This window comes from Brachionichthys hirsutus, chromosome 7, assembly GCF_040956055.1.
Source record: "Brachionichthys hirsutus isolate HB-005 chromosome 7, CSIRO-AGI_Bhir_v1, whole genome shotgun sequence".
Classification (NCBI taxonomy): Eukaryota; Metazoa; Chordata; class Actinopteri; order Lophiiformes; family Brachionichthyidae; genus Brachionichthys; species Brachionichthys hirsutus.
The window spans coordinates 4,049,164-4,074,605 of NC_090903.1; the positions used below are offsets into that span (position 1 = coordinate 4,049,164).

General features: G+C 41.4%; 1 protein-coding gene across 1 annotated transcript in view; it reads left to right on the top strand.

Moving 5' to 3' along the window:
- Positions 1-244: 244 nt before the first annotated feature.
- The window catches only part of wdr11 (WD repeat domain 11), a 40,246-nt gene continuing 15,048 nt past the window's right edge, over positions 245-25,442 (top strand). Inside the window, exons 1-16 of the mRNA XM_068741097.1 lie at positions 245-330; positions 1,151-1,262; positions 2,532-2,685; positions 3,008-3,181; positions 3,824-4,025; positions 7,559-7,724; positions 9,433-9,535; positions 10,028-10,232; positions 10,511-10,605; positions 12,181-12,357; positions 16,190-16,274; positions 18,195-18,301; positions 21,307-21,382; positions 23,040-23,148; positions 23,814-23,935; positions 24,243-24,390. Of these exons, the coding sequence (XP_068597198.1) occupies positions 245-330; positions 1,151-1,262; positions 2,532-2,685; positions 3,008-3,181; positions 3,824-4,025; positions 7,559-7,724; positions 9,433-9,535; positions 10,028-10,232; positions 10,511-10,605; positions 12,181-12,357; positions 16,190-16,274; positions 18,195-18,301; positions 21,307-21,382; positions 23,040-23,148; positions 23,814-23,935; positions 24,243-24,390 (2,121 nt within the window). The remainder of the gene's footprint in view (positions 331-1,150; positions 1,263-2,531; positions 2,686-3,007; positions 3,182-3,823; positions 4,026-7,558; positions 7,725-9,432; positions 9,536-10,027; positions 10,233-10,510; positions 10,606-12,180; positions 12,358-16,189; positions 16,275-18,194; positions 18,302-21,306; positions 21,383-23,039; positions 23,149-23,813; positions 23,936-24,242; positions 24,391-25,442) is intronic.

A 25,442-nucleotide genomic window follows, 5' to 3' on the forward strand; every position in this document is an offset into this window, starting at 1 on the left:
TAAATATTGCTAGAACAATTACTTTTACGTTTAAAACATTTTGTTTCGAGAGAATTATGTTAAACATTTTGCTTTCTCATTGATAAATGTGAGATTTTGTGGAACCTTTGTTGCGACGGCATTTGTTTCTACCCGGTCTCATTTCCTGTTAGAATTGTCACAACAGCCGGACCATCTAAGCTGATTAGTTGTTGCAATTTGTGGATAACAAATGTCAAAGAATCATATATACTAATCAACAATAATGATTCCTTATACTGTGAACATCAAGCTCGCAGCGCGGACGTTGACTGGCACTCTGAATTTGCAGAATAAAACCGCCGTAGATTGGTGAGTTGCGCTTCTTGTCATTAGCATTATTGTGTAAGTTAGCTAGTTTATTTAGTGGCCTAAGGAATATTTGTACAATTAGTGTGTACCCTTACATTAATTCTACTTTATTGTTTCTTTAATACAATTCCGGTGTTGATTGATTGATAGATAGGGATGACGTAGTTTTATTTCGCTTTTTCAATCAAACAACGAAACACTGACGGGCTCTTGTGTCATGTGATGTTATGTGAAATTCTGCTCGGCCTGCTTTACGCACGTCTTCCAGGAGCATGCTAGCCTAGTAAAGGATGCATCCGGTCTAATGCGTTTTTATTACACACGCACACACGCACACACACATTGAACTGGCAATCATATGATAATTTCATAATATCTGCAACTGAGACAGCTCATTTTATGAGATGTATCTGTTTTAACAAAGAACATGTAAGTGGCTGCTGTTCTTAATGTTGGCTGTGGATGTGGAAGTTTTGCTTGGGTTTGAGTTTTGTGTTGTCCAGATAGGGTCCAGCCACACAGGCGAGCATGCGTACTAAAAGATGTAGATGTCATACATATAAAGTGGATAGTATTTTTTTTTTTTTAATAATCTATTACTTTGAGACATTGTAAAACCCAGTCATTCAAATAGGACACAGTCTTTAACACTTTCTGCTAAAATGACTTTTTTTGCAGTCTTGTCTTTGCCTTGCTCTCTGATTTTCTGCGTAGCGGTAGGACCTTCGGTTCCCCGATGCTAGCCTCATCCTTCCTTCACGTACTCTTCATGTGTTGCTCTGCCCTTCCTGTCGCTTTATCTGGCCTTTGTTTCCTCTAGGGGTTGGCAGGGGCTGATAGCTCAGGGATGTCACTCAAGTATTCTCATCATTGATCCAAACACAGCCCAGACCATTCAGGTTTTGGAGAAGCACAAAGCGAATGTGGTCAAGGTGAGTTTTTCTGTAAATGTTATGCATCTCTTTAATATCTTCAGTTCTATAATTAAGCTACAAGTTGCTAATAATTACTTTGATTTATGTTATTACAACCACCATGAAGGAGATTATTAGATATGATATATATAGCATTTAGTCAATGGTCTAAATGCAGTGACTCCAAATTATTATTCAATGTCTGATTAACAAGTGCTAAACATTGAACCAGACTTGGATTTCTTACATTGCAGCATAAAGAGAATTAACATTTTAGACCAGTTGATAGAAGAACATGTCTGCTGCGATCTGCGGAGGCTTTTGGAGAGAAGAGGGAGAATTGTAGAGAATGGCTATAAGACAACATGCAAATGAACAAGGGCGCAAGGATGGAGCCTAAAAAGAGGGGAGGGAAGCTTGACTGAAACGTGCAGCCAAGCGAAGGAATCCTGATAGATGTAAAGTCCCTAGAAATTCACCAAGGAAAGGCCAGAAGATTAAGGATGTTGCATCAGGTGGAGTAATGTTGCTAGGCATTAAGCCATAGTAACCCACCCACACATACGTAGGAAAAGACTATGGATATGAAACTGATCTTCCTGCTGTCCAGACCTTTGCTCTCATTTAGGGGATTATGAAATGTAAAATACGACAGAGAAGACCCTGAATTCGAGCATCTGAAATCTTACATTCGGAAAAACGGGAATGAATTCCACTTTCAGAATAACAGCAGTTGTTCTGCTTAATTTGTCTTCGCTTTCATAGTGTTGTTAAAAACAGTCAACATCACAACAAACAATCAATTTATCTGCGAATGCATTTAACAAGTTGTCTTTGTACAATTTTTAATCATATGGGGTTTTGGTGATTTGAAAATTACTACATGATGTTTGAATGTACATTCAACTTGTATATCTTACCAGCTCTAAAAGAACTGTAGTTTGACAAAGGGAAACAGCTTAGAAAAAAGGTGCTTGTGAAGTGTGTCAGTGTTTGTTTCAGTATCCTGGGCAGGCAAGACCTAATTTAATTAGCTATTAAGTGGAGGACAATGATGGATGCCTGCATGTTGTTAACTCCTACCCTCAAGCTTTTGCACAGGCCTTTGTCAAATAGCCATATGACATTATGCTATCGCTAACAACAACTTATTGTTGCCAAGATCTTAAGCACTGTGTTTTGTTGTCTTATCAGTATTGGTCAATAACCTCGTCCTACTATGGGCTAAATGTCTTTAAGTGTTTCCATTGTGACATGCATTTGTAGCACGCGTTTTGTATTTGATAGGTGAAATGGTCCAAGGAGAACTATTACCACAACTTGAGCTCTCCCTACTGTCTGCGGCTGGCTTCTGGAGACGCCTCTGGGAAGATCATAGTGTGGGATGTGGTCAGCGGCACCGCACACTGTGAGATCCAGGAGCACTCCAAACCTATTCAGGGTAGGAGATCTTCCAAAGAAGCCCATCCTCACTTCCTTCAGCATACATTTGGATTGCATTTCTCTCCATTAGCTCTTTAAATCATTTGTATTTTATGTTGTATTAGACACCAGACGGAGCTGCACTCCTAATCTCATTGTGTAGCTACTATGCCATGCCAATAAAGGCTTTCTATTCTAAAGAGGAGTAATTTATTCCTGGCAGCAGAACAAAGGAGGGCTTGCCTATTTGTTTTCATTAAGATGCTCTTCTCATCATTCGTTGCCTTCGATCATCCTTATTCCCAAATTCTCTTCTCTATCTTGCCCTTTTCCTTTGCCAGATATAGAGTGGCTGTGGAATCAGGATGTGTCTCGCGATCTGCTGTTGGCCGTTCACCCTCCAAACTACATCGTTCTCTGGAACGGAGACACAGGCACCAAGCTGTGGAAGAAGAGCTATGCTGAGAACATCCTTTCTTTTTCTTTTGACCCCTTTGACCCCACCAACATGGCATGTAGGTGAACATCTGACTCAACCAGTGCTTATTTAGCTGTTCTCTTTTTCTCATTCACCCACATTATGCATCATGTAGCAGGAGAAAGGCCAACAATTTGTTGGGCTTGAATTAAAAACGGCTATAGAAAGTGTTTTTATTTATTGTATAATGCTTCAGCCTTCACGGTGGCAAATGTTTGTGGATTCATACTAGTTTTATAATGTTTAACAGCATGGTTTACAAACTCATCACTGAGGAGCACGCTCACTTGTAGATGGTTGACAGCAGAACAGATGGAAGCACTATACTGTAGTTTTGGATTTCTCAGGGCTCCTGCTAACGAGCATTAGCATTGCTTATGCCTTCCACCTTCTCTTGACATTAGTTAAGCCAAACCAGTTCAGATTTTACAGCAGGCCCGACTGGCAAAAAGAGAAAGTTGTCACACTGACCTTACTTTATCTCATCACATCACATCGGCGATACGACTAGCTCCATTCAGAGTCATAGTATTCACTTATTCCAACCACTAAGCCTTTGGTTACATCTCAATATAAAAAAAGGGGGAGACCAGTCAGAGACAATTGTATATTTTCACGAGTAACAAATGTCCAGCTGTGACCCGTCCTCATAATGTTTTTTTCTCATCTTTCTTGGCAGTGCTCACCAGTGAAGGAATAGTTTTTATCACAGACTTTACCCACTCCAAACCACCAAGTAGTGCTGGCAAAAAGGTCTACATCGCCAGCCCCCATGCAAGCCCCGCCCACACCAAGCCAGCGCCGGCAGCTGCCCCGGCCCCCACTGGCGCCAAGAAAGCCCTCAACAAGGTCAAAGTTCTTATCACCAACGAAAAACCCACGTAAGAGCCACGGAATGAAATTCTCAGAAACTGTCATATGCTCAAGTTTTATTTTGTCAAATTCGTTTTTTAGGTCGGGCAAGCGATGCTGATATTTTGATGTTGTTCGGATTGGAATCCTCACCAGCCTACGTGGGTTGCTGTGGCTAGGTCTTAGCAATACATGTGTGATGAGGCTGTCCAATGGAAGCTTGAGAACGTGCAGTGTTATGTTCGCACAAGCTTTTCCTAAGTGCCATCAGAAGATTTGATTGAGTATTCGTTTCCATGGACCCTTGTTCTTTCTGTTGTCCTTCATGGTTCAGCTCTTGTACACTTCAGTCAATCTTGATTCAACATTTTTGAACTGGTCATATTCAAGTTGGAGTCTTCGGTATAGAATCATGATATGAAGAGCAGATTCCTTAGACTATAAAGATTTGACAATTTGACACATTTAATAAATCTGTCTTAAAGAAACAGTGTCCAAACAAGCTTGGAAAATAGTTTCAGACATCTTTGTGTAAACAGATCATTATTATTTTGAGGAGTCTCACCATTTACCAAAGATTTACAATAAGAGGATGATTCATTTTTGCTGTTCAAGTAAAGAACTATCGGTTTAACAAAGAAAGAAGTGGTGAGTTGGCAAACTCTCCTCCAGTATTGGAACTTCACACTGTAAACAGGACACTGTTAGCTACCATCCATTCCCATTGTTGTTTCCTCTTGATGGGTTGGCACTCGGCGGCTGCAGCGGAGCTAACCTTGGCTGCAGTCAGCCATAGTGATGCCATGCAGATGCCATAACTCAGAGACTTTGATTTATTTTGAAAAGGAAATAACTTGTAGACATGGAAAATGGTTTTATGAGCCTCTGAACAGTACCAGCTGTGTGTCGTACCAGGGTCACTTCAGCGTGTAGTTCACGCATGCTGGATTTATTCTACTGAGAATATGTTAAATAATGCACAGACAGAACAACGCCTCAGCGCTTCAATGTATGGATGCTAATGACTCCAGAGGATTTGTTAGTCAGGTTTCATGACTGCCGGGGAGCATGAGCATTCATGAAGGAAATGCTAATGATTCCCGGTCTGATTGCCTTGGTGGTTTCGGTCCGGAGTATAAGTACCTAAACTACCAACTGAAGAAGCCTCTTGGATGAGGGGTGAAACATCTTCATTCAAACTAGAGCAAGTCCAGTTGACTCTTCTTTTTTCCTCATCCTGAAGAAGAACAAAGTACAGTATTATAAAATATAGATAGAATTGACAATCATGCAGTTTTAGTTATTATTAATGATGTAGCCTAACTATCAAACTAATGTTGTCGCAAAATAATCACACCAACCAAGTAAACTATCAAGCAACCGCACAAGAGTGTAGCTCTCTCTCTTTCTCTCTCTCTCTCATCCACTACTTCAGTTGGAAATGTTTTTTCTTTCAGAATGACTAAAATTAACTGAGAAGAATAAAAATAGCTAAAAATATACTTCAGCGCATGTAATCATACCTGGGATTCCTGCCCAAGTAATGTGTGGGAAACATGATGCATTTGATGGAAGGTGAGAAGTTGTGGGATGTGTCCTAAAGTAGAAAATGTTTCATAATAATCCTTCATGTTCACCTTTTTTCTTTCATAAATTCTGCATTCATGTCTTTTAATCCAGGGTTCTTGGTCTCGATGTGCCGAAGCAGTTTTGAACACGTAATTGCCTTGTTAACGAAGCCAGTCAGCTGGAGATAAACCCGAGTTTGTCTGTTAAAAGAAGTTTTCTTTTCTTGGAGGTCGTCGGCTCCTCTTCTTCCTCTTTAGTTTGACTTTTCCCCTTAGCAAAGAAGCTCTCCCAAGACGTTTGTTTTTAGAAACTTTACAGGCGAATGTTACGTTGGAGAAAATCTGGTCGTTTTTCAAAATAAAACACCTTTTAGATGCAACGGAAATAGTATAAATGAGTTATTCTTTCTGTGCGGCCTGGTAACAAACGTCTCACGGGCCGGTTGTTGTGGATCACTGCTTTAGAAAGCTCAGGTGGATCAGGAGCCAGGTGCTTGCTTGATGGTCCGGCGTCAGGAGTGTCACTGTCTCGCCAGTTTATTGATAGCTTCAGCACTCGGGCCGCTCTGCCCACCCACCCAACTGGCTCTGATAACACTTCATTCATCTTCCTCGTCTTCTCTTCCCTCCCTGACTCCTCTGCTCTCCCTCACCTTTCACACAGTGTTAAATTGACATATTCCTTCAGTCTAACTTTGTCTGCGTGTCAGTTTTAGGTGTTAATCATATTCAGCCTATAGTACCTCTCCTCTCTGGCTCTGTCCATGAGTTGATAGATGAGAAATTAGAAAGTCTATTCTCCCAAATTGTTATCAGCAACAGGTTAAATCTGTCATTGTTACTATATTAAGCACATTCATTTCTCATCAGGCCGCCATTAATCCATTATTAACAAAACAAAAACAAACAAAAAATCACTGGATGGCTTAAAAAACTTTCATTTGACTTATTGGAAATCCAGATGGTTATCTTCATCTAGGTATTATTTCAAGATATTAAGCATCCAGTTGATATTTTAATTGAAGTGATGAAAAGGAATCTAAAGAACATTCAATGAGAATTTAAATGTTTGGTATGTAAAAGACACGAACGAGCACCTTGCCAAACCTTGAATAGCTCCAGATTATTTCATAGAATGTTGGTTGTTGATTGTCTCTTAGCCAGGATGGCCGTGTTTCAGTTATGAAACTAATTTATGTGCACATAATTTAGCATTTGCTGCTCGTGTGCTTAATCCAAGTTATAATTTATGCACCTTTGCCTGGAGGTACCGAATTTAATGTGAGTTTATTCTGCGCTCTTAGACGCTCAAACTGAAGTGACAACATAATGTATGAATGCACTGTATTTGTGTTTGTTCTTCTGTTGGGTCATTTCTGTCAATCAATTTAAAGTAGAAAATTATTGACGCAGAGTTCTTTGAAACTTGACTCATGGCTCAGCTGAATATCTAAAAGGGTCTGAGGTTGCTTTTTCTTTCTGATTCTCTGTCTTCTTCTTTTTTATCACCATCTCTGCAGACATTCAGGTATTTTACTGCTTCTTTCTGAAGTTTTGTGTTTGTTGCAGAGACGGTTTGGCTCTTTGTGAAGCCTTGCTTGACTTCAGTAAACTGGTCACACTGCGATTTGGCTTGGAGGCTTCTACAGCCTCCTGCTGTCTCCTCTTTTTTTTTTGTCTCAACCTTTTGGCTGACCTGAAGGAATTGAAGCTGCATTGAATGAGTTAATGCCACAGGCCTGTTCATAGTTCAGAGAAAATATTACCTTCGGTTCCTCCTTGATTGGACTATTTCTTATGTTGGTACGAGGATAGAATCTAACTTCTGCCATGGACAGTCATATTTGTAATTGGATTAAAGGGTCAAGTGCTCTTAGGCAATCTGTCATTGACATGATGAATGTGCTTTATGCTCCTGCCATTTTCCTAATTAAGAAGAGAACCTCCTTCATTTTGAGTATTCCCATTCCTCCTTTTCTCCATGATGCCGTTAGTGCGGAGGCGGTGACATTAAATGACTGTCTCCAGCTGTCCTACCTGCCATCCAAGAGGAACCACATGCTGCTGCTGTATCCCAGAGAAATTCTCATCCTGGATCTGGAGCTCAGCCAGACGGTGGGAGTGGTTTCCATCGAGCGCTCCGGGGTGCCCTTCATTCAGGTCAGCCGCTCCATAGCGGAATACCAAATTGTGTTTCATTGCGATCTTACAAACCTCGATGGATTAAGTTCTTGTCGAGATCACAAATTAAAATCTTTTTTTTTTCTTTAGTGGAAGTGAAATGATTTAGAAATGCTAAATTTATAAATGTTTCAACGTTAGAATGTGTCGTATTTCAGTGGGTTTTGTAATAAACGTAAATATGAGAAGAGAGAGACATCCCCACTCTTCATGGAGGAGCTTCTGAGCGGCGACAGCTTGCTCAGTGCTCACACTGACATCTCATTTCGCGTAGGTAAGATAAATGAAAGGATGGCTGTGCTGTCTCACTCTATCAGCGTCTCTCTCTCTCTCTCCCCTCGAGTGAACCGTGCACACTTTCTACTTTCATTGCATTACTTGAAGAAACTTTCCCAAATGTTTCTTTTTTTCTGTGGATGATTCCTCCAGGAAGCCAATCCCCCCCCCCCCCGTCATGCATGATGCAGTTCTCCACATTTCTTCCTCCATATTAGCTCCAACTCAGAATGTATTTAGCAGTACTATGCGTCCTTTTACATCTTAAAGCCAGCACCGTCGGTGACCTTTAGATACCGTTTCCCTTATTACAGTCTGAATTTCTGATGGGAATTGGTGAATACTGTGGGATTATTGGTTAGCGGATTTGTCATGGCTGCAAAGCCGCTAATGAAACAGAAACTCCTCTCTTCTCTCTCAGGGTTTCCTCTGTAGTGATTCTTCACTCTTTCAGCCATTCCATATTTGTTCAAATGCATAACACCGAATTCCCATGCACTCAAACCACGTTACTGCTCCGCCGTTCAGACCTGCAGTCAATTCTTATTTTGCTTGAAAATTGTGTATTTATTTATTTTTATATAAATTGCCATTTTGGATTTTCAGTGACGCCATTTTAACAAATGATTTAATTATTATGCAGTGCAAACTGGAGGTGGAGAACACGCCTTTGTAGTCACATAATAAGCCTTACAGTATTATATCAGGGGAGAGGAGCCTTCTCGGCTCTGTCCAGCTCGCGCCTCGCTTCTCTAAGTGTAACAAATCGCTTGCCATGCAGCTGTTTTGCATTATTGATGACACGGTTTCAGCAAAGCTCTGAGCTGGATTGTAAAAGAGCCAACAAGGAACAGATAATATGCGACACATCTGCACATCGAATACAATATCGATCGCTAACATATCTACCTTAAATGTTTTAAAATGGATGTTGAAAAAACAAAGTGTATATGTATATACAGTAATACCTTAACATACGAGTACAATTCGTTCCTGGACCGAGCCCGTAACACGAATCACTTGAATGTCAAATCAATTAATCCCGTATAGAATAACTGTCTCGTATAAATGTTTAAACTGCTGAATACATGTTCAAATGGAGGGATAGGAAGTGTCTGGCCTTGGCGGAGGCACGTACTGACTGCTAGTTTTCTTTGTGTGAATTGAATCAGGAGTTTGGTTGGACTCTGGAAGATGTCTCCTTGACAGTTATAGTGTCTCACCATGACGATTGACATAGTTAAACCCATCATTTTCAGAACAAGTTCATACAACGTTTAGAAAATCAGACAGAAGGACAAATGCAGATTCTTCAGACGCTGAAATAGACACGGCAGAAAGAGAAAACCAGATTACTCTGTTCAACGACGAGCTCAAAAGTAGTCTGCAACGTCCCTCTCGTCCTGTTCAGGTGATTCCCTGCGCTCAGCGGGACGCCCTCTACTGTCTCCATGAGAACGGGTGTATCACCCTCCGAGTGTGTCGCTCCACTACCGCTCAGGAGGAAGCAGCCGGTAAGCAGTCAGTCACTCTCATGCAGCACATCCTGGCGGTTGGCACTCTTAAACCAGTCCGACTCCTGGACCGTGTCACAGTCGTCATCTCTACAGGCAGAACCTTCTGCCCAATCTGCATTTATCTTTTATGGTTTTTGCTTGCTGTTAACGCCCAGTGGAAGCCCGTCGTCTGGCTGACTCTCACTTTCTTACCTTCCTTGCTATCTCTGCCTTGACGCTCATTTTTCTTTTTCTCCTGCTTGTTGTGAGTTCTTATCTCTTCAGCCTCATGCTTGTGCCTCGTCTTTCTTCTTCAGTATCACAATCAGTCTTCCACTGTTATTAACAGCTACTCATTAGCTGGACCTTTTTTATCCATCCACCAATTTGCTTTGTTCCAGTCTTTTGTTTTCCTGAATCATTTACTGACTCTGTCCAGCTTTTAACAGAGGAAGTAAAAATACCTTTCCTGCCTTCCTCTCATTTCTGTCTCCATCTCCTTGTCGTCAGATCCTGAGCAGAGTTCCCATGAGCTCATCTACGACCTGCGTTCTCAGTGCGATGCCATCCGAGTCACCAAAACAGTGCGGCCCTATCGCATGGTGATCTGTCCCATCAATGAAAACAATGCAGCGCTGATGGTCAGTGACGGCAGAGCCATGCTGTGGGAGCTCAAAGCACATACCGGCAGGGCAACGTGCAATCCCAGGTACTCGCAAATAACTCTGCAAAAAGCAAAAGTTTTGTTACAGGTGGTTGAAATTCTACAAGAAATCTTATCTGCCTTTCTGTGAGGCGGCATCGGATAAATACTAGTATGCATGTCCGAGATCAACGCTGCTCTCTCATTGGAGTAGTAATTTATTAAAATGAGTCATTGACACAACCCATAATTATTTATCACTCCCTCTCCCCTTGTTTAAATCAGGGATGTGTGCCATGATTTCAAACTGTATTGAGTCATTGTTCTTTCTCGCTCTGTGTCGGCTCCAGTCTTTCGCCACTCTACACCCCTGTGACGTTTTGTGGAGCAACGCTGGGTCCAAACCAGAAGAAGATCCAGGATCTGTCTCTGAACAGCATGATTGGTACGGCTGTACACATCACTGTGAACACCATCTAGCCAAGCGCGTCGCTTTCATGTTGCCTTTTCATGTTTTGGTGTTCCCAGGGCAACGTAAGATAAAAACTGAACACCCAGAAGACCTGTAAATGTGTGTGAGGGCAGTTGCATTCTGTACATGTGTTTGTCTGCTTGCACCAGGCTTTCTAAGACCTTCCACCATACCTCACCAAGCTGTTTGGGTCCCATGGCAGCCATTCAGTTTCATTTCAGTTCAGTCTGAGCAGCTTTGCACAAACGGCCCCGCGGGAGTTTGGCTCCTCCTTTCTTTCCAGCTTTGTCTTTTACCATTTTTCATTTTCATTGATAAAAGCCTCTCCGCTCGTCCTTTTCCTTGTGATGCATTTCCATCTTTCTCTTTATTCCCTCTCACCATCACTCTCTCACCTATCTGCCAGTGTAGAAAGGAGCTTCCGATCAGAAGATGAATGTGGATGTAGAATAGTAATCAATCATGGCTCTCGGCCCAGAAAACCTTATGTGCCTTAAATTCCACATTACCATTCCACTGCCTGACGTGGCAATCAGATAAATATTGTGATTTATTTATCTGATTTTATTTGATGCATTTATTTGCTTGGAATTATACCCTCATTTTATTGAATGCTGAATATTGGTTGATGGCTAATTTTCATTGGAAAGGCCGTTATTTTGCTGGACGCAATGAATTGTGTGCAGAGATCCTGGAAGATGTTTACCCAGATAGAAGGCTTATGATGTATTAATACTGCTTGTTGAATGGCCATCAAAATGACAGAATCATAGTGTGGGACCATGGGGCTTGACATTTGGAAGCAGAAGAAGTCATACAGGGTATCTGCAGACGACACCACAAAGTTCTAGTGAGTTTTAAGTGATGACTGACAGGCGATGCTCAGGCTTCAGCTCCACGCAGCCATATTTTGACATAATTCTAATAATTGTGGAACTATTTCCACATACATATGTGGTAGTTACCATTGCACATGTGCATATTTATCGGAGGGAGACGTATTTGCTTTACTGAAGGTGTAGTATGAGTGCCGTGCCAGTTTGTTAATGAGCCGTGCTTTCCCTCCATGTTTTTGCTCATTCTTCATGCAAATGGAATCATGCAGGATGAATTAGAACACAGATTTGGGCGTCCCGTCTGTCTCATGAATCTGCAGCCTGACCTGAAGGTGTGGACTGATGCTGCTTAGTTAATGGTTTGAGAACTACTAAAGTTTTGATGCAAGCCACATTTTCTTAATGGAGATTTTTTTTCCCCAGCCAAATCGACTTCAAATTTTAATCCATATTAAAAAATATATATAAAGCACATTGACAGTATTGAAGGATTATAGACAATCTCATCCAACACTACTGATTGGAGCTTTAATGTAAACTTTGGAAGCAGACATCAACCCTTTAATATTGATTCACTGCAGACTGTATGCCCTTGGGTGAAGATGAAGTTTCAAGGACTCTTTGATGCCCCCCCCCCCCCTACTCTTCTTTACTTACTTGGCATGACGGTTATAAAGTGATTTCCTATTTATTGTTGTGGTTTTATTCCAAGGTCAGACATTGATTGCTGGCGAGGCTCTTCCTCTGTCATCCAACCAACAAGAAGTCCAGCTGAAGTTCCTGCTCACTGGCCTGCTATCTGGCCTACCGCTGCCACCGTTTTCCATCCGCATGTGTCCACCTCTCACCACTAAAAACATCAACCATTACCAACCCTTGCTGGCTGTAGGTAAGTAATAATACACCACTCACAGACATTCATGTAAATGTCAGTTAATGCCAGTGGTAGTGTTCTGGTTTCAACTCTGGGGACTATAAGGGTATTTATTTATTATATATCTCATGTTCTACTGTGTTCTAGTGAGTTAAATATGACCAGGAATTACTCTTATACACCTTACATACTACAGCCAGAATGCATAATGATGTGTACATGAGGAGACTCACATAAAGCTGAGTGAAGTTGGTAAAATGCTTGGTGAAACCCTGAATATCCTGTCCTAAAATTATATCCTAAAGTTATATCTAAAGTTCTGGACTTACAGTTGAACACGTACAGGAATTTGATGAGGTCATTTTTTCCCCCCTACGTCTTCATCCGGAGGTGAAAGAAAAAAACCTTTTATATTTCAGGCTCTTCTGATATTCTGCAGTCAGTGAATTGTTTTGTGTAGCATTAGCTTGTTATAATTATATAACACACTAGATGTGATGAGACTGATATATTTTTCTTTATCAGTATGAGGTTTGACAATCAACACATGCATCTATTATAAAGTGATACCCACGAGCTACCATGACTTTGTTTTCCAATTATGTTTTTTTAAAATTCTATTTAAATTAGTTTTTAAAGGTTTTAATTGCTGTAGTTTATATTTATTCATTAGGACTCTCAACAATTACTACCTTTCATCAAGGGGTAATGTTTAGTTGAGACAAGCACAGTTATTTTTCTTCATCCTTAGAATGGATTCCATTCACTGGCATCAGCACAGCTGCACGACACACAATTCCCATCGCTGGTTGTTTCCACCTATTTGTGACTGAATCTAGTAGCACTTATTCTGTGAAGTGGAGAATTAAACTAGCATTTGCCCCACTAACTGTTTATATCGTTAAGTTCTATTGATGTTAACGTCATGGATCATTTAGTTGCAAATCCAACAGCATTGCTGTGTGTTCTGAAAGCCCTTGTGCTAAAGCAGCCATCGGTACAAATCCTTACTGGATCCATCACCCACCCAATTCACTGAGCCCAGACAGACGGCAGCAGCCACAGGTCCATCCAGGGAAGTGGCTATTACTGCAACTTTCAATTTCAATATATAGAGTAGACCAATACAAGTTTGAAAAGGAATAAATTCCTTGTGACTATTTCTGCATCCATTCGCCCTTTGCTTCAGGCAAACAGATCAGATCTGATATATATGTATATATAGAAAAAAATAGATTTCCATATTCAGACGGAGAAAAGCCTCTCCGCTGTGATCAGTGTGGGAAGAGTTCCAGGCAGTCTTCAGGTCTGAAGAATCAGTAGCGTATCCACACAGTGTGACTAGTGTGGGAGACGTTCAGGCAGTTTAAAGATTAAGCAGCGTATCCACACTTAATAAAAGTGCCAGTGGTTTACAATAAAGTATTAAACTATACTGTGCAAAACAAAATATGCTGTTGAAGGGCAATTAACTTTGTCAGATATAAGCATATATAAAACTCTGATGTACCAGTACCACTTCTGCCTGAGCTCCTGCAATAATGACAAATATCAAAATATAGCATTTAGTGCACTGACGCATTCTATGATCACGTGCCGTACTTGATTTAATTATATACTTAAACCTACAATAAAATGTAACATTTTTATCCCAGAATATTATTACGAGTAACGGTTAAAATGTGAGCATATTTAGCAGCTATTTATCATGTTAGCAGGTTTCTGTCGCACCGTTTAGTCTTCAGCTCAGGTTGATGGGGATGTGATCGATTAGGAGGCATCTAGTCGCAAACCAAAACGTTGGGCTGACAGTTATTTAAATGAACTTCCTGCAGCTCACTTACTGCAGTTTTAAGACAGTTCTGGACCAAACCCAGATTTACATTCCTACGCCTACACTCCCCCACAAGGATGATTGAAAACCAGAGACCACAAGCAAACAATGAGAAGTCATTAAGTACAAATTGAAGATTCTTTTTGACTATTTCCCCGCACGGCGTCTGCTTGCATGTTTTATTGAGGACTTCTATATTTCTAGCACTGCAGCCAAGACATCAAACCGTTTTATTAGAGATGCAACTCTTTGGTTTATAGTGTGTGTGTGTGTGTGTGTGTGTGTGTATGTGTGTGTGTGTGTATACGCGCGCTTGTGTATTAGATGGTATTATTGAGCTTCAAGCAACGATGTTTTGCTCTGAGTCGTACCGGGGGTTGATTTATGAAGTAACATAAAACAGAAATACGAAATCAAGCCCATAACCCTTAAAACCATCATTCAGTTGATAGCATCATCCATCATTCCATCAGTGTTAGGACGACAAATCTGAGCTTGCAGAAGTCGAGTCTTGTCTTGTTTGATTTATGAAATGCTGTGGCCCATTGAGAAGCACACAAATCATCCAGAGAGAGGAATGTTTTGGGGGCAAAATGATAAAGCAGCTGCATCTCCAGATTCTAATCCCTCGTCGAGTCCTTCATCAACGCCTGTCTGTGGTTTTCTCGACGTAAACATTGTTTCAAAAGGAAATTATCCGAAAGCAAGCGTAGCAGGTCTGCATCTTAGTACAGCCACAAAAATGTCAAATATATTCCTTCATATTCTGTCCTGACGAGACGACCCGTCGGAGTGGAAGAATCTGTGCCAGATCTGCAGTCCCCAATGTCCCCAGGATCAATGCAGCCAATCACGATGTTTGATAACTTGGGTGTAGAAAATAGTTCTGGTTTGCAACTTCCATCCAATAATGTTTTTGCTTTAATGATATTTTTTTAAGTGCACACATCTGACACAGCTCAAACATTTCATGCCCTTATATTTTCAAAGCGCTAACTTCCTTGCAGACTTTATTCAAACGTTGTTCCACGCAGTTTGGCATAAACCAAAGCTGGCGGCAGCAGCAGCTGCAGCTGGTCCACCTGAGAAAGTCGGAGAGATTTGGTTTTGTCAAAGTCTAGCAAAGCAACGTAGGACATAAAACGAGCACAACAGAAATGACAAATTACCATTGATATATCGAGATATAAAAGTTAATTTACAGAAATAAGCGGTTTGGATTAATACATATATTCCTGCAACAAACTATATTTGAGATCTTGTACAAACAGTTTATCTTTCCAAATGAAACTCAAGCTTTCCTTCATTCTTAGGTGCAGGATGAACCCTCTTCTTGCTCTTGCAAACGCTTATCTTTGAGTAAAAGAAAAAATTGCAAGAAGGGACAGTTCATCAAATCTCATTGTTTGATCTTAGAAGAGAATCTGAAATATTATTCTCTGTTCTTACCCCCACAGGACGGCTGCAAGGCTGGCGGACATTCACATTTATTTGTTTTAGTTCAGCATCGCAAATTTTCTTCAAAAGCTTTTCCCTGGTCCTTTTCACAGTAATGAGGCATAAAAGTATCAAATTCTTAGTCTTGAACTGAACTTAAAGGCAGACTTGTGCATATATCTTTGTTTTTGTATGTCTTTTTGATTTATGTGTGTGAATGTTCCTGCCAATGCAACCAAATTCTATTTAGGGCCTAAATAGTCTTTCTAATGATCCGGTATGTCTTTATTTACTTTGAATTACATTTCGAATTTTGGAATTATTTACACTGGATGCCGTTCCTGACGCAACCCTCTGCATTTATCCGGCTTTGGGACCAGCACAAGGGTTAGGGTTCGGGAAACTGACAATGCTACGTTAGCTCCTGCTAACCACAATATTCTGCACCTTATGAACAAATGAGGAAAACTTCAGTGTGTTGAAACATCTCAGAGTTTGTGATCACAGTGTCGGCTGTCAAGCTGTGTCAAGTCTGCCTCAGATCCCTGTGCTCTGCTCTCCGACTCTTCTATCCAGGCACCGGTAACGGATCTGTTCTGGTCTATAATCTGACCAGTGGTCTTCTCCATAAAGAACTCAGTGTCCACTCATGTGAAGTCAGGTAAGACTCTTGTTTCTTTGTACTTTAATGTCCACAGCATCCCCTGGTGAACACGGCTATGCTCTAATGGTAAATATTTGTTAAATCACAAGTAAGATGGACCGTTGCAGTCAGTCAGACGGCTCCAGGCCGATGGATTTTCTCTTGGTTGTTTTCAGCCTCATTAAATTTTGCAGAGGCAATTTGCAATCACATAATTAGAATGCTATATCAGCTGTTGTGTGTTAGAGAGAATGAAATACGTGTCTTTCTTTATGTTTTTTTTAATGTATATATTTTGGAGCGCTTCAGATGAATATGTTCTTTGCTTGTAGAAATTAACATAATTAAATGTGATGTACATTTTTACAAAGTTGTAACTGTATAATTCTGTTGTATTAATAATCATTCAAAAAAGCATCCCAATGATCAGTCGTAGTTCAGATTGAATCCCACGGTCAATTAACTAGGAGGGATCACTACAGACATCAAGCACACACACACACACACACACACACACATAGATTGTGAAATGTAAATAATATGATGGACCAATTTATATTGTAGCAGATATTCATTATAATAAGACAATCATGTGTCACTAAGTGCATAATGGAAGATTGTTGTATTATGCATATTAGCTCAAGAAATCACACAAGCAGAACGAGAGCCATCGTTCATTATGTCAGTTTCAGCCGTTTGTTTTCTTCTGCGATAAATCAGTTTGTCTAAAAGTCTGTTTATTGCTCTATGAAATGCATGCTGCATACGAATGTCTCTACGTCTATAAATGCGTGCAGAAACCACTTAAATAAAAAAAAGCCACAAGTTGGTTGTCACGACTTCGGGCCGGGTTCCGCATTAGGCGTGAGAGTTGTTGGCCTTCACTCGCATCATGCCACAGCCAAATGTGAACAAAGTGCTGTGCTTCGTTAGCTGGCATCCTCTAATGAGCAGCAAAACTATTTCGCCAGGATTAATTAGCTACTAGATTGAATTCATTAATGCTGTTGAGAGATTGATTGGGAGCAAACGCCGTCCGTTCAGGCGAAGCCAGGTCTTTGCTTCATCAGAGAAGTTGGTCTCCACGAATGCACAACTCCAGCAAACTTCAATGAGCTAAGCAAACGCGAGCACGGTGGCTTGAACTTTCTGCGGCTCCACTTTCCCGTGTTTGTGTGAGTGATGAGGTGAACGTTTGCTTTGCCTGCTTGCGTGTGTCAGTTTATCGCTGAATTTGTTCTGCAGTCATTGCTTTAACCGTCTGTCAGCATCTCTCCCTCAGCACATCTGTAACTTGTCTTTGCACATTTGCGGGATCAGTTTGCCTCCTTAGTTGTTCACTTTTGCACCGTGCCTTTGTGTAATTGGACCCCTTCCGTTTCTTTTGGAGGTGGAGGATGAAAAGGCAAATATTTCAAACGAAATGAATAATGTCGTCACACTTGAGCCATTTCAACCTGAGACTTGCATCAAAGACTAGGACTTTCTCATGAAAACGCTCTTGTTGCATAGACGAATGCAGAGGACGTCCGTGATGTACAGCGCTAATTTGAAAGCTGTTTGTTTTCAGTGGCGGAGGCAGCAGAGGTGATTTATGGAAATGAGCCCCACAACCCCTTGCCTCAAAGCGGCCATGCCAAAGGAGGCCTGGCTGCTTAGCATCTCATTTACATTTAGTGGGGGAAATCGACTAATTAATCATGCGGCCATTTACCATCTCATTATGGTTCAGTTTGTGTTCCCCAAGCTCGGCCCGGCCCCCCATCCCGAAATTTTCCCGTCTGACTCTGACTGGCTTGATTTGGTTCACATTTTGTCAAAGCTTTAGGTGTCTCATTCTCAACACTTCACACTGGTTTGTTGTGCAAGGATGTTGGACAACTACATTACAACTCGTGTGTGTGTGTGTGTGTGTGTGTGTTTACTCTCGTTCCACAGGGGGATTGAATGGGTGAGTCTTACCAGTTTCCTCTCCTTTGCCACTTCTGCTCCCAACAACATGAGTCTGGTGCGAAATGAACTGCAACACATCGACCTACTGACTGGTGAGAGGCTTGCACACACACACACACACACACACACTTTAATGGCTACTGGTGTATTGTTAAACCACAGTAAAACGCTGAATGGTTACTGGCTTGATCGTTCTTTTTGCACTTTAAAGAATTCAAGGTGAAGACTGTTCAGCTTATTGTTTTATAGTCAAAGCAAGGGAAGTTATAATTAAACTCAGTACTGTACATGTGCACTGCGTGATTACGCTAGTTTACTGCTGCTAGTACACATCTGTGTATCCACTCCTGCTGCTGCTGATGTGTCTGTACTTGTATGTTTTTTGTGTTTTGTCATTACTGTTACATGTAGCACGACTTCACCGAGAAACATTCCTAGTCTGTGAACCCTCGCTGACAATGGCAATAAACTACTTCTGATTCTGATTCTGATGTGATTTAAGAAATGTCTCAGATAACCTGTCTAACATGATAAGAATCTGTTGGTACAAAGAAAAACAAAGCTCTTTATTCTTGTAAAGGCACCATGTGTTTTCTTGCTGTGTCAGATGACAGCTGAACAACACCAACAACCATACTAACTACAGTGTAATCTCTGGCTGCAGCTAAATATGCTATACATAGGTGTTTGTTCTTTAGGTTTCTGCTTTGCTCAGGTTTTCTGCAGCCATAATAACAAAGAAAAGAGACACCTCAGTCTCTCTGGCCCTCTCTTTTATTTGCTTTTAGTGTTTATGAGATTCTCAAATAGACTTTTATTGTCCTCTCAGGGATACTTAGACTCTCCCAGATTAGATCCAAACAGTCTGAGGGTATCACCAAGGGATGCCTAGCCCTGAAAATGAGACCCTATCATGAATTCCTGCAGACCAACTTTCAGCCCTGCATGAGCCTGAGCCCATTTACAGGTCTATAGAATCAATGATCAGTCGTGACCGGTGTGTGTTTCCACCTCCTCCAGGGGATAAAAGCAACACAGTGTTATATTTGCAGCAGAGCTGGAAAGTACCTTAAAGGTACCGTAATATATGGCCAAGAAGAGATTGTTATAAAAATAAACATTTATTTATAATGCATAAGCTATTTATAAGAATAGGTGCATTTGAGAATTATTATATGTGCAATATTGCATGTATATAATTAGTTCATCATCATCCCTCACTTTTAGCATTTTCAAATTTCTTTCCTGTTTTTATTAACTCATTGAGTTCCAGCCATTTTCAGCTCAGTTATATGCTGAGTGCCCCAGTTTTTGCATATGTTTCCCAATTTTCCAAGTCACAAATATTCTTTACTACGACTATGCACATAACGGAACTACCGAATGAAAGATTAAAGTATCTTCTTTCATCAGCAAAAGAAGTGTGTTCCTACCATTTTTGTTCTGGAGTTACTGGCTGCTGAAGAGAGGCAGATATTAAGGGTTGGCAGTGAATGTTTGGGTTAGAAAAAAAACATCTTTAGACGTTAGACTCAAAGAGTTAAGTATACCAGTATAGTACTTGAGTCTCCAATGAATTTAGGTCCATTGTGAGAATAATTTTAAATGACTCCACAGTTGTCAGTGTTAGCTTTGATTAACTTTTAACACTCGCACACTTTACCGGTATTATATCCCCCTCATGGGTTCAAGTACCTTAGATCCTCCAAGGTGACCTTGATTTCAAGTGTACCTGCTGAGAGTCTCTCAAAGGTTGTGGAAAACTCATCTGTTCATGAGTGTTTCTGTAACAATCACAGACTTTTGGAAGAAAATAGTTTTACCACCAGCTAGGTAAAAAAAGATTCATCAGTTTATTTACAAGTTTAATCCTAGTACATTCTAGATTATATCATTCTGGGAAATGTTTAGCTTAGCATAGCATCAAGGTTACAGGGGAAACTAAGCTCCATCAAAGAAAGAAAATACACAATTGAGAGATAGATTTTTAGCTTGTTCAGGCATGTAAATGACTCTTACACCATCCAGAATCGAAACCAGTGCAACTTCAAGACATCCTTGACCAAAGTTGGTAAGAAAGCATGCAGATTTGTGTTACTTGGTCTACCTCAGGAAAGTCAGCATAATCAATAAATCAATCAATAAACAGCAGAAAATGTTTTTCATCTGTAAGACTCACTCCCTGAAGCTGGTTTAGTCTTATGGCCTTTACAGCTGTAGCATTTCTCGATGAATGTTGTTAATCTATATGATGGTAAAATCGTCTTCCTCACTCTCCTTATATACGTAATTGTGGTAATGATTTCTGAGGAATGACAACAGCTCCTCTGATTGGGCATGTTTTTTTGGGGGGGAGGGGGATGCCGCAGTGACGGTGGGAATTTGTCATTGAGAAGTAATATCATCACACAGTAGTGCTATAAATTATATGTAGAAGTACTAATTACTCATCAGCATCTCATTATCATTTATACATGCGTGATGAGGGCAGGTGGTCTGCCTGGCACCTTGAGTCGTCGTTCTAATCATCATCTGTGTTTTTTCTGAAGCCACTTTTAACAAATACCATTAGAGCTTGGAGGTTAATCAGCTGCAACCAGCATAATTGGCACTGCAATCATGCAACCCCCCCCCCCCCCCCCCCCCCCCCCCCCCCCCACCACCACAACTGAAGAAACAAAAGTGGAAATTTGGAAGAGGCCTAGCTCAGCCTGTTGTGCGCCAAGGTTCCTCTGCACCATATGCTTAGCTGCTTCGTCCCCTCTGGTATAACGACTGCCGTCTCAGCACCCCCCCCCCCCCCACCCCCACCCCATCTCCAGGCTGCCAGAGGAAACCGTTTCACCCATTAATTTTAAACAGGAGACTTTTTTTTAAATCAATGCCCTTGAAAGCAAACGCTTCAAGGTGGGAGGTGGATGAAAAGCCAGGACTAGTTCCTAACAGGTTGCCCGTCTCGCTGCAGCTAGACGGGTGAAACCAAGGTGTCCTGGCGTTATGTGAGATGATGTGGTCTGAGGACAGATGCTGTCGTTTGCCTTCCATCAACACTTTCTGTCCCTCAAACTCATCTTCTCTTTCTCTCTGTGTCTTTCAGGCAGATGCTTTGCTTTCAGAGGTGAGCGAGGAAACGATGAGCCACCCATTGAAATGATTAAAGTGTCCCATCTCAAGTGAGTTTTATTGTCACCAACACACTCGGCCACAAACAACCTCACAAACTGTGCCTTTACACTATTTACACCCACGCACACACACCTTGCCAGCCTGGAGCCATCTCTTTTATCTCTATCTCTGAACATTTAAATCCATATCGCCTCAAGGCTGGGCTCCCATTGCGTTTTCTTTTCTACAACCAGACTTGAATTTAATTTCAACGATGCCACAAAGAAAAGAAAAACGTAAATTTTCCATTGATCGTTTTGCTTAATTTATTATTCTCTCCAAAAGATTTCATCCATTGATTATTTTCTATTTCTTTTCTATTTGATTCATATCTGCTTTGATATTTGGCAAAGTAAAGAAGCAGTCACACATACATATGCGCACACACATTTTATGACAACCTGTAACACGGGTATCTTTTAGAATCCTGGCTGTGAATATACACAGAACATTAACTGGGAAACCTTCAGAGAGTACAAACCCTCATGAACATCTTTGTCCTTAAAACTCTAGCAAGGAGGAAATAGATTTACAGACACAGCAGCAATGTAAGTCAGAGATGCATCAGCACTGACTTTAGACACCTGGATCATACTGTTACATGCTATTCCCATAGAAACAGGCTTATTTACATGCAGTCATTACTGTTTAAATTCCAAACATATTTACATTGCAATAATGTGTTGCATTTTCAACAGAGCCATTTTTAAACTGAGATAATGAGTCCACATTATTTCACTGAAGTCCGTGAATAACATTTTCATGTGTTTTGAACACAGTCTGACAAACAATACGGATGATGGCGTAAAATTGGCAGCATTCGGTCAGCGCCACTTCTCTGTCGTTACTCACAGCCTTTCATTGTGTGTGTGTGTGGATGCAGATATACCCTGTGTGTGTGCCTGTGTTTTCTTATTGTTTTACTGTGTTGGGAACATTTCTGTGCATTAGCCTTCAGGGAATCTGTTTATAAATGTGGGAATCAGGTTGGATCATTCGCAGTCTTCTCTGCTCTCGCTGTGTTGTGTGTGTGTGTGTGTGTGTGTGTGTGTGTGTGCGTGTGTGTGTGTGTGTTACGTGGGTGTTTTTATCACCACTATAGGTCGCAATCATCTTGAAACAATCTGAGAATTACTGTTTAGTTTATTCTGTTTCTTGCCATTCCCCCCGTCCTCAACTTACACCTCGCTCGACCACCGCTGTTGTCTCCGTGGCGATGAGAAGCCAACCCACAACTAATTGATACATACTCAAAGTGCAAATTAATTGATGTCGATGTTGATCTGAGTTTCATTGGGATGCTGCTTTGTGAAAATCAGATTTTTTTTCTCCTCTGAGCTGTCAGAGGAAAGCCGTGTCCTGTTCGGTGGCGGTAACGATTCTGACAGGGTATATATGAGAGGGTATCTCTCTGGGGACCTGACCAGTGCTGCATTGTTAACTACTGTGCGGTGAGGTCGATCTAAAACATAACTAAACACTAAGTATATGGCGAGAACTCATCTTTGTTGCATGTAGATTAAATTAAGAGTATGTTAAGACTCTCTTAAGGCAGCCAGATTTGGATCCTTTCGGAAAGCAAAAAAAAAAACCCACACAAACCTTAAATGTGCAATGAAGTGTATGCTTTGACTCTGAGTGTGTGTTTGTGGTGTCCGTCCGTAGGCAGTACTTGGTAGTGGTGTTTAGGGACAAACCTCTGGAGCTTTGGGACATCAGGACGGGGACGCTTCTTCGAGAGATGGCCAAGAATTTCCCCACCGTAACGGCACTGGTACTGGCAAATCTGCAGACTTTTACCAATCCTTACCGCTGAGCTGCTTTTGAAACAGAGTAGCTACACTGTGCAACTCTTCAGGGACGCTCATATAAATTCATAGCAGTTTACTTATTTATTTTAACAAAACAAAGTCAATTTTTTATTAACTCTCATTTGAGGTTTTCTTTTCTCTTGTTTTTAGATTCTTCTGCCCCCTCCCCTTTTATTTTGATCCTGTGCTAGTGGGGGCCGTTTGAAAGATTGGTTTGAAAGCTCCGCAAAGAGCAGCGGCTTCATTAGGCCAGAGAAAATCTCATAAAAGAAGAGCATGCTGGACAAACCTTGCAGTACGGCTGTAAAATTCTCCACAGTGGCAATAAAAACCTTAATGAAGCATGCTGCTGCCCCCCCCCCCCCCCCCCCCCCCCCCCCCCCAAGCACAGATTCCTGTCCAATTCCCATATTGATTACAACCTCCACTATATCCACTGTACTTGTGCAGTTAGACAGGAAAGCAGGGGGGACAACCCCCCTCCCGAGTGTCGTTGTCTCGGTTATGCGACCATCTCATGTCCTCTTCGCCCTGTCTCTGTGGGTCCAGTTTTTTGCTCTTAGCACCAAATGTGTTTTTTGGTCTGGGTCTGTCGCTCTAATGGCAACTTAACTGTTCGTGCAAACAGGAGTGGTCCCCGTCTCACAACCTGAAGAGCCTAAAGAAGAAGCAGATTGCGGCGAGGGAGGCCATGGCTCGCCAGACGGTGTCGGACTCCGAGCAGAGTGTCGTCGAATCCTCTGTCATCAGGTCAGAGTCGTGGAAATGTGCATGTTTAAACGCTAGCTTTCAGGTAGACTTGCACCACACACTCAGATCAATGTTTTAATGCCATAATATAAATGGCTAAAGCTGTGTCGAGGCACTGATTGGCCAGTAGAGGTCATTTCAGATCGGTTCAGTTGCAGATGCACCCGTTCCACACACTCGTTTCCAACACTGAGTGTTTCATCTAATCTGGAACGGCCGTGTGTTTTTATTGAAACCATCATTTCTGTTTTTCTGAATTATTTCAGCGACTCGTATTCACGTATACTGACGCGTTTCTCTCCCGCAGCCTCCTGCAGGATGCGGAGAGCAAGTCTGAGACCAGCCAGGCCATCTCAGCCAGGGAGCATTTTGTATTCACAGACACAGATGGGCAGGTCTACCACATCACAGTAGAGGGCAACACCGTCAAAGACGGGGCACGAATTCCGCCTGACGTGAGTCCAGAAGCCCCCCGTGTCTGTTTTGTCTTGTGTCCTCCTGAAGTACTTCATCGCCGGCCACTCTGAACCTTAAATAAATGCCTGTTTTTATCTCTGATGCGTCTCTCGCTCCATTAACTTTCATGCAACGGTAAGCCTTTCTGTACACGTGCCGCTCAGTCTGGCTTTTCAGGATGTCTCCTGTTGCTCCTTCTGCTTCATACGTCCTCCTGTCTTTGTGTCCACTTCTGAGCAGCAGATTGGATTGTTCAGCCGTCGCTCTTTCATTCTCTCACTCCCTGTTTGTGCTCAGAGCAGACACTAGAGGGTACACCTGGGGATTTTAAGGTCTTATATCGGTGACTCACTGCTCACAGATTTCCATGCCCATAAATGTTTTAGTCCTTTCAGCATGATGGAAGATCCGGATATCTCTTTCTGGAAACTGATGAAACCCCCCCCCCCAAAAAAACAAACAAACATTGGTGTCATCATCCACTGAGTACCCCGAGGGTGGGCTGGCTTTCCGTCTAGTCGTACTGCCCTATCAGAGATTGTGTTTACTCACACCTTGGCTGACACATCTTCTGAATATTTTTAATCATTTGAATTTGAACCCATTAATGCTAGAAGACTGTTTTTTATGCATTCTGGGTTTTTTTTTCATTAATTTATTTATGCAAGGTACATTAAACATTATCTGCTATTATTAAAAAGATTTAATCAATGATATCAAGTGACGACCCAACAAAGCTAAACACATTTATATACCAGGCACAGATTTGAAAAGAGTCTCAAGTTCTCAGAGGATGAGGTTTCTGCAGTGATGATTCTGAACAGAATCTTTATCCCAAATAAATCTGATTTCTTTATACCAAGCGTCTAACACTCTAACAACCATTTATCTCAACCATTTATTGATCATTTACAGCATTTAGCTCCTGAGTTGCTAACTCGTAGATACAACTGTGCAGCAGTCTGCATAGATCAACAGATGTACGCCATGACATTGATGTTGAAGCTCTTTAATGAACAGACTAAACAACATTTAAATATTAGATCAATAA